General features: G+C 32.8%; 1 protein-coding gene across 1 annotated transcript in view; it reads left to right on the forward strand.

Annotated features, from left to right (window-relative positions):
• The window catches only part of LOC132721035 (A disintegrin and metalloproteinase with thrombospondin motifs 19-like), a gene marked incomplete at its 3' end in the record, with an annotated part of 85,825 nt that extends 79,178 nt beyond the window's left edge, over nucleotides 1-6,647 (forward strand). The window contains 4 exon segments of the mRNA XM_060705284.1: nucleotides 824-873; nucleotides 1,277-1,415; nucleotides 2,928-3,092; nucleotides 6,509-6,647. Of these exon segments, the coding sequence (XP_060561267.1) occupies nucleotides 824-873; nucleotides 1,277-1,415; nucleotides 2,928-3,092; nucleotides 6,509-6,647 (493 nt within the window).
• Between the last annotated feature and the right edge of the window lie 3,720 nt (nucleotides 6,648-10,367).

Genomic DNA, 10,367 nt, shown 5'->3' on the forward strand with positions numbered 1-10,367 from the left:
ATCAGAAATCAAATTTGAACGTAACTGTTTGTGTAAGCAGAACTTACGTTTTACTTTCGTTTCACTTAACTTTCTTAGTTACGCATTTGTGTAGGTTTAAACGTAAAGTAACGCTCATTTACTGCTGGCACGTTGCAAGTTGCACGTTCTGTTTAGTGAAACGCAACTAACGTTAATTTACGTTTCGCGTAATTTCACGTGTGACTTACATTTGCAGTATCTTGTAGTATTTTTGAATATTTTTTTCAAACATTTTGAACAAATCTTTTCGTTCGGCTACGCCCTCGTGATATAATTCCTCGCATCCGAACTCCAAACAGTGGTGTTATTGAGCGATAAAATCAGTTTGGGATATATTATTTCTTAATTATACTTAATATTAGTGCAAGTTATGTACTCGGTAGCTTGAAGTTTACAGTACCGCCCCATGAACAAGCTCAATAAAACCACGCTTGCAATATTTTCAGTTTTGTCGTTTAAGACGTTCTTTATGGATTCTGTTTCTATATATTTCATCAATAACGCAAAGATTAATCCTAAAATATGTCAATTAAGCGACATTACTTACAAAAGTATTATTTTATCAAATAATTCATTACTGTTAAACAAATATATCAAATGCAAATGAAGGTCTATGTGTTATACTGTAAACCATTGAAAATGAAAAATTTGGTTTTCAGGAGGAAAAATCATCACGTGGTCACAATTTCAGATTTGAATTAAATATAGCTGGTTCACCCTTATTCGATAAGAAGTGAAGAAATTCTAGTTCAGAGTCTACTATTTTATCTTGATATTTTGTTTTCTTTATATTTATATTAAGGCGCGATTTTGGACAAACAGTTGGTGATCAATTTATGAGTAGTCTTCAAGGTATACACACTAATACATAATAATATATTGATTTGTTTCTATCAAATCTAATCATTTTTGTGTTTCTCAACACAACTGTGAGATAACTGTTATATAACTATATTTTTAAATACTCAAGTCTTGTTTACATTAACATAAGCAAATTAAGAAACAGATTGTTTCAGTTTTCAATGTTCGGAAATGGTTACACCGGTGCTTGGAGTCTGGGTGGTAGCATGGTTTTACTATTTCCGTTCGTGAACAGGCTTACCAATTGTGAAACCGAGCCTGCAACTTTTTTTTGAAATTTAGCATGTTGAGTGCTCTTTAAGGTTTTTAATTTTTCTATTTCATAAATAAATATATCTGCTCATTCTTTTTTTAATAAATTTTCGTATAAAAAAGTTATGATTCGTATTTTAAGGTCTTGCGTATTTGCCGTTTTATTTAAACGGTGAACTGGTCTGGCCCGCTGTTTGTGGAAGTAAGGGATATTCTATCAATGAAGTTACAAGTTTCAGACCGTCGGTGGCACAAATTGTCGCACATGAGCTTGGACATAAGTAAGTTAATTACACTGTTATTTGTTGTTTTTTTTTCTGTTAGTAGTTTGTAGAAAGTGATAAGTTAAAGGATTTCGTCGGAGTCAAGTGATACAGTGTCTTTAAGAACCGCACTAAATGTAACTCAGCTTTTTCTTGCATGTCAGACTGGATTATCTACTGTTTAAATCGGTGCTAGAAAATCCTGTCTTTCACCCCATGTAAGATAAGTCTCAAGCTTTAAATGACGGCATATCTGCGTGTCTTTTTGCATGATTTGCGAAGTTATAAGTTCACACGCTACTATAAGAACAAAAGGACGTAATGAGAATATCAGTTTTCGTAATTTCTGTTCTGAAAGTATTTGATATGCAATATGCAAGAAAAAGAATCAAACACCGGCTGTCAGTACAGACGGGAATATCTAGCTCCCGGGTCCCTTTTTAACAGAAACACTGCCAAGCCTCGTTACCGCCGTAAACAGTCACCCTCGAGCTTAGATATTCCTGTCTGTACTGGTAGCCGGTGTAAGATTTATATATTATCCTGGCACTTGTATCAATTTCAGCCCGATAACAAGGTGCCGTATATTTTTAATGATCTACGACACTTGATCACGTGGTATGCATGTTTGCCGGACTACTTTTCAAGAAAAAAATATAAAAACTGTCCTTAAATCTTCTGTGTGTAGAATAACGAGTTTTGGAAACGTTGATAAAACTTTGTTTGTTTATTTTATTTCCCTATATAATTTTTCAAGCGAAATAAAAATTATTAAAAGTGAAATAAATGTAAAACTTAACTCGTTAACGACTGAATAAAAGATATTGGTGTTCGAATTCATTTTCTTAGTTAGACCATTTTCTTTCATTCTAGATAGTTTTCACAACAAAATTCGACAAAATGGCGCCCTCAATGTGAAAATACACAGGGAGATAATAAGAACGGCGAGTGCATTGTTGTAGAATAATTAGAGCTTTCTTTGTTTATATAGAAACATTTCCGATAGCGTGATTTAAGGTAGTTTGCCTAATAAAATTCTTTAAAAAAACGGTAAGAGAATAAATAGAATAATAGATTGGTGCCGGAGATGGAGAAAGTTTATCTGGCTCTGCTCCGGAATTTTTTGGGTTCGCCTTCGGCTCACCCAATAAATTCCTTAGCCTCGCCAGATAAACTTTCTCCCTCCACGGCACCAACCTATAGTATATTCTCTATATCTGGTCGTTTTGTTTGTTACTTGAAATTTTCAAAAAAAGTTAAATATGAAACTGAGAGGTCAATATTAGCCAAGTGTTCATTGGGATGCTTATCGGGTGCCGCTTCCCCTTTGTTATGATATCAAGATCAGATAACTCTTCACATGTTTAGTTGTAAAGTTAATGGTTGATTCCCTTTGGTTGAATCTTCATCCTCATCATCATCCATGCAACATAACATTGTTGAACTTTGCATATTACATTGAGTGGTCAGCTACATACTTTATTTCATTGTTTAATATTTTTCTCATTAATCGTTTCGTTTCGGTTTCAGTTTCGGAACAAACCATGATAGTGATACAAATAGCTGTTCAAAAGGATATGTCATGTCACGCTCTATTACCATAACCAAGGATTCATCCACGAACTATAAACTCTGGCAGTTTTCGTCTTGTTCACAGAGAGATTTTGACTCTTATATCACCAATTTGAATCAAGCGTAAGTTTAAAGTTTAGTAGTTTTATTAGTGGTGAATATAATTAATCATCTTTATTTCATGCTTTCAAGTGTTTTACTGTAATATATCAGATGATTATATTCTGATAAAGCACCAGTGAAATTATAAGATGCAATTTTCACTGTAGCCGGACTATATATATGTGAATGCGGATGAAAAGAATATTATAATTAATTGGATTAACATGTAAAAATAAATGCCGTCATAAAGAAAAAGGATGTCATCATACATCATGTTAAAAATGTAACAAAATCAGAGAAAGTTTAACAGAACTATATTTAAAAGTGATGATGTGACGTCATGATGTGATGACGTCATAAAGCAGAATACACGACGTTACGCGGCCAAATCAGTAAAAAATATCTAAAAGCACTTAAAAAGCATAAATAAAAAGAATATTTATTTGTTTTACATATAAAAAGAGGATATTTTTTCGTTTGAGTAAAATAATTATGGAATATATTTTCACGAAACATGATAATATGCCATATATTTTCACGAGCCGGGACGGCATTTTATCATGTTGAGTGAAAATATATATACCATATATCACGAAAAACTAAACAATAACCTTTTTATTTAATTTCATTATAAAAGCAAAAAATATGACGAGTAGTATGACAAAAAAATATCATGAGTGGCTACAGCCACGAGTTGAAGTATGATGATTTTCATAACACAAAATGAAAACAAATCTATGTTTATAAAAAGAGACTTGGATTTTTTGTTTATTATGTAGAGGATATTTGTTTAGTTAGTGTAAGATCGGAATATATTTCAACGAGTGAGCACCAAAATATATTTCACGAGTTGCGCAGCCACGAGTGAAATATGAAATTTTGGTGTTCACGAGGTGACATATATTTCGATCTTAGGCGAAATTGAACAAATTTTCTTTTTATTATGTGTAAAATAACGATTAAAAAGACGTTTTAACGTCATGCTAAAAGTAATAATAATACAACGTGACTTCATTTACGACGTAACGTCAGTAAGCTGGTTTCCAGTACTTTGCACGCTGGTATTTCACTGAAACAAGGTAACGGGCTTTAACTCAAAAATGATAATTTCAATGTTTCAAACAGTGTAATAATATTTTTATTGCACTTATTTATTCTATAAACTATCGAAAAGCACGATATTAATGATTTTTTATCTTTTTTTGTGCCCCCCACCATAAAGGGCATTTTTAGTTGATGTTTTTTTTTATATGCCTGAAAGAATTTCGGGCATATTATGTTATACACCCTAGCGTCCGTCCGTCCATCCGTCCATTAGCAATTTGGTTTACGGAGATTAACAAAGGTTCCATTTAGCCAACAATATTCAACCTTCATGGCATGATTGTCCACATTGGGTAGAAGACCCCTATTGATTTTGGGGCCACCAGATCAAAGGTAAAGATCACTTTTACCTTAAAACTGAAAACAGTTTCCGGAGCAAAACGGTTAATTGTTCATATTAGGTAAACAACGTCTATTGATTTTGGGGTCACAAAGTCAAAGGTCAAGGTTCTTATTACCAAAAAACTGAAAACAGTTTCCGGAATATATCTTAAAGTTAATTTGGCACACAGCGCTCAAACTTCATAGGATTATTGTCCATATTTGGTAAAAGCTCCTGTTGATTTTTGGGTCACAAGGTTAAAGATCAAGGTCACTAGTACTATTACTTCAAAACTGAAAATAACTTAAGTTCAATTTGGCCCACAATGATCAAACGTCATATGATGATTGTCCATATTAGGTAGAAGACCCCTATTGATTTTGGGGTCACAAGGCGAAAGGTCAAGGTCACTTACATTTAAACTGAAAAAAAGTTTCTTGAGCATAATTTAAGTTTCATTTGGCCCACAGTATTCAAACTCCATGGGAGGATTGCTATTTGAAGGGTGGAATACTTTATTTAATTTCCATGTCTTACAAATGCTTGATCCTTACTAAAAAGACACAATTTCGGGCATATAATGCTCCGCTTAGCGGTGCTCTTGTTTTTATTGGATCTTGTTTATTTAATAAAACCTCACAAACAACGTACTTGCACCCCATAGGCAACCCTTTTCCCCACAATAACAAGTCTGTATGGAATGAACATGGATGACTGTCCCATAATGTCACTTAAGTTATGCGGACGTACGTCCGTCGGTTTTTATGTTGTGTCGCACATAGCCCAAAAAGTATTTGAGCCGCGTCACGACAAAACCAACATAATGGGTTTGCGACCAGCATGGATCAAGACTAGATTGCGCATTTGCTTACAAACCCTATAACAAGTACAGAAACTAATTGCAAACAGCATGGATCTTGACCAGACTTCACGAATGTGCAGGCTGGTCTTGATCCATGCTGGTCGCAAACCCATTATGTTGGTTTTGTCGTGACCCGGCTCATTTGACTAAGACTCATGAAACTTTACAGGAATATTGGTAAGCATGTGTAGTTGTGTGCACCTGAGTGTTTTGCGTGTGTATTTATTTAGTATATGTTGAGGTATAATAAATTGCAATTTTCTACTTGTGTCGCACGTAGCTCAGAAAATATTTGACCAAGGAACATGAAACTTTACAGGAATGTTGCTCAATATGCAAGGTTGTGCATCTGGTGTTTCGCTTGTGGATTAATTATGTTTTGTCAGAGAGATTGCTATAAACTTAGTAAAAAAATCAATTTTCAATTTGTGTCGTGCGTAGCACAAAAGTTTTTGACATAGGGTCTTTTTGGTCAGCATGTGTAGATGTGCACCTAGGGGATTTGCCTGTATAGTTAATTAGTATTTGTAGAGTTATTACCCTTAACTTAGTAAAAATTGTAATTTTCAATTTGTGTCACGCGTAGCTAAAATTGACCTAGTGTCATTAACCTGATCAGCATGTGAAGTTATGCACCTCAGGCCGTATTCTCAAAGAATCTTGAGTGAAAAAATTCCCTTCACTCACAATTTTCCCTTGTTCAATGGTATTTGATCAGTAGTCTTGAAAATTTCCAAGAATGTCGGTCAGCATGTGTAGTTATGCACCTTGGGATTTGCTTGTGAATTTATTCAGTGTTTGTAGAGTTTTTGCTTTTGACTTAGTACAATATGTTCAGTTTCTAACTTACGTCGCGTGTAGCCCAATATATATCTGACCTATAGTCAGTAGATTAACAAAACAGTGGAATTTTGGGGCACCGTGTCCTGTGGATACATTATTACAATTTGAAATACTTTCCTATAAATTTTGTGTGATGGCTGAATTAAGAAGAAAGAAGTGAGGCAAGACACCAGTTAAAATACGAAAACTATGTTTTCTCTGCAGTGAAAATTACGGGAAATAAAAATACGTCTTTTATTTTATCAATATCTAACACATTTCATTCACAAAGCTATATTAAATGTAGTTATTTGTTGTTTACTAAAGGTCTAAAAACTGTATGACTGCAAGAACAGCGACAGGCAATGATGACCTTGACCCTTATGCAAATGACCTTCCAGGTCAACTTTACAGTCCTGACACCCAATGTGATATGACGGTAGGAAAAGGATCGTTTTTATTCAGGGTAAGGATACTATGATGTCATTTGATAATAAGTCAATATTAACAAGATTTTATCATGCCCATTTTGAAGACAAAATGGTATATTGCTTGAAAGTGTCGGTCGATCGTTTGACCTCTTCGTTTCTGGTCAACAATGCGACAATCCTTCAGACTGCATAGGATAATCAACTATATTAAGTAAAGACATTTAATATTACAATTACCTTGATTATAAACACCGGCTCCGCTCATCAACTTGTCAACTATTTAAACAAACAGATTATTAAGAAGACCATTATTGTTTCTAAGCGTCATTACAGGTCAAAGTCTCTTGAATGTTGAATTTTCAGCAACATTTTGTTTCAGATATAAATTTTCAATTCTTAAGAAAGATCAATCTTGAGTTCTATAATGTTTAAATAATGGTTTTAAATTATGTTTGATGCTTGTTATATGAAGAAAGTAGCGATAAATTTGAAGTTATTTGTCATATAAGGAGCAAAATGCAAACAAACTAGTAATTTGACTTCCATACAAAAACATAACTGTACGTATTGGCAAAAAGCACAATATGAAAAAGATGATTAAGGTAATTGGCCAAGGGGTTACCTTTTTCACCAACAATAAAACGTTTTGATTAATAAAAATTATAGCATTCTGATGTATAATAGGCCTTTAATGTGAAAAACATTTAGTACGTAATCATTTGATCCACAGCCCTCAAATTTAAAGGATGATCAAATACAAAAAATAAAAGAGCTATGCTGTTTTTAGTATTAAGCTGTGTTGAACCTCAATATTCATAAAACCGAATTCGTCGCACGTGTTAAAATGCGCTCCGATTCCTTATACGTGTGTGACAAGTGCGTACGAATTTGGCACACATTTGTGAATTATTCGCTCAGCACCTTTACCACCCCATCCCCCGGAAGCAGAAACGAATTCGCCACGTGAAAGAAAAATAAAAAGCGACATGTTAAAGTATTGTCAAACGTAATTTTCGCATATTCACGGTTAATATCACCAAGTAAGATCGCTGATAGGTTGTTATCCCGATGATAGAATCGGGAAGTGCGTTGTCCGTGTATGCGTCCATCTGTGCTTCGTGTTAGTTCTTGAAAATTAATGGCTAGATTTTAATGAAACTTCTTTATCAAGGAAGATGAGAATATCATTTGATGTTACCGGGTTTCGGCCATTAAACACAAATTTAATACCCCTGATTGGTTAAACAATAATATGAAATAATTTTCGATTCCGAAGTATTTCCTGAAAACTATTGCTTGATTTAAGTCAAATATGACGTTGTACTGTGATAAAACAATCGTGGAAAAACAAAGAAAAAAAACAAATATCATCCGTAAAAGCATAAAAGAAACAGCAAATGTGTTAAATTCAGTGAAAGATCATTTGTAATTTCACATGTGATCATATATATCAATATTTTCACTCGTGGCAGCAGAAGCCACGAGTGTCAGTATTTATTTTTATGATCACAAGTAAAATATCAATCCATCTTCCATTGAAATTTTGTTGGAGCTTTTGTATCATAGGTAAGGATAATAAATTATCTTTATCAATATCTGATGTACATACTACAAAGGAACCTTAGTCAAGTGATAAGAATTATGCGGCGGGGGGATACCAATTTAACTAGTTTCCTTTAGGGGGCGCAAGTTCCAGTGTAATTACGATAAATTCAGTTTACGACCTTTTGAACGCATCTAGGCTATCTAGCTGCACTGAGCAAAAATAGTTCCAATATTTTGCCATAATTTTCAAATAATCACTTTGAAATTGGCAGGTCATTTTATTACTAAATTTTAAATCCTTTTATCACAAATTTACATAAATCATTCCTTTATGCGTTTTGGATATTACTACGCCAGCAGTCGATAAAAATTTAAAGAGAACCAATTTATTTTTCTAACTTCTGGTTCTTGATGCATGAGAGCTAAGGCACATGCATAAATTTAGTGCCAATTTTATTAAGTCATAAATTAACTATCATAGAACACCATAATTCAGGAAATAAAGGAATACGAATTCAATTAAAGATAACTTTTATGCTTAAAATGTTTAAAAAAGTGTGAATGTCAGAGAAAAGAATTGTAGTCTGATCGTTTGAATACGAACTAGTTTCCTTCTGTCGCCATTTTCCCGCCTTCATCATCTTGGTCAGTTATTCCGAGAAAGATTTGCTATCGAATAGGAAGTCCCAGGTGTTTAAAATAGTTGTAAGTTTTATTAGCTCGACTTTTTTTATTTTGAAAAAAAAAGTAAAAAGGTATTGTTATAGTCAGGTCGGCGTTGCCGTTGCCGTACCCGTTGCCGTTGCCGTCCGAAAACTTGTACCTGGATCATAACTTCTTTATTTCTAGGTGTATTGTCTTCATACTTGGCCACAACAACCCTTGGGACAAGACCTTTCAGTAGACCACACTAACCTTGACCTTCATCCATAAATGACCTTGACCTTCAAGGTTAAAAGTCCAATTTTTGCTTGTTCATGCTGTTATTGTCTGTTACTTTGTTATTTTTGAATGGATTGTCTTCAAACTTGAACATAATAATCTTCAAGGATATCCCTTAAAAATAACCAGTCAGACCTTGACATTCACTCATCAATGACCTTGACTTTGAAGGTCAAATTATTGAAATTTTCATTTTTTTGGTTATTATTGGCTGTAACTTTGTTATTTTTGAATGGATTGTCTTCAAACTTGAACATAATAATCTTCAAAGATAACTGTTAAAAATATTCCGAAAGACCTTGACCTTCACTCATTAATGACATTGCCTTTGAAGGTCAAATTATTGAAATTTTTATTGTTTTGGCAGTAACTGACTGTAACTTTGCTATTTTTGAAGGGATAAACTTCATATTATAACAGAACATTCTTAAGGACCAGACCTTGTTGTTTATCAAACCCAAATTTGCTTGGGCTCTTTAATGACCTTGACCTTGAAGGTTATATTACTGAATTTTCTCAGATTGTGCATTTATTGGTGTGTGTGTATGTATAGTATATGTATTATATATATATATATACATGCATATATATATATATATGCATGTATATATATACACACACACACATACATATATATATATATATATATATATAATATATATATATATATAAATTGCGTCATTTTTTTTATTTTTAGAAATTGCGTCATTGTTGCTATTTTTAGAAATTGCGTCATTTTTTTTCTATTTTTAGAAATTGCGTCATTTTTGTTCTATTTTAAGAAATTGCGTCATTGTTTCTATTTTTAGAAATTGCGTCATTTTTTCTATTTTTAGAAATTGCGTCATGTTTTTCTATTTTTAGAAATTGCGTCATTTTTTCTATTTTTAGAAATTGCGTCATGTTTTTCTTTTTTTAGAAATTGCGTCATTGTTGCTATTTTTAGAAATTGCTTCATTGTTTCTATTTTTAAAAATTGCATCATTTTTTTTATTTTTAGAAATTGCGTCATTTTTTTCTATTTTTAGAAATTGTGTCATTTTTTTCTATTTTTATAAATTGCGTCATTTTTATTCTCTTTTTAGAAATTGCGTCATTTTTTTCTATTTTTAGAAATTGCGTCATTGCGTCATTGTTTCTATTTTAAGAAATTGCGTCATTGTTGCTTTTTTTTTTAGAAATTGCGTCATTTTTTTCTATTTTTAGAAATTGCGCCATTTTTTATGTTTTTAGAAATTGCGTCATTTTTTTCTATTTTTTAGAAATTG

This window comes from Ruditapes philippinarum, unplaced genomic scaffold (assembly GCF_026571515.1).
Source record: "Ruditapes philippinarum isolate M1 unplaced genomic scaffold, ASM2657151v2 ctg1870_1_1_1_1, whole genome shotgun sequence".
NCBI lineage: Eukaryota > Metazoa > Mollusca > Bivalvia > Venerida > Veneridae > Ruditapes > Ruditapes philippinarum.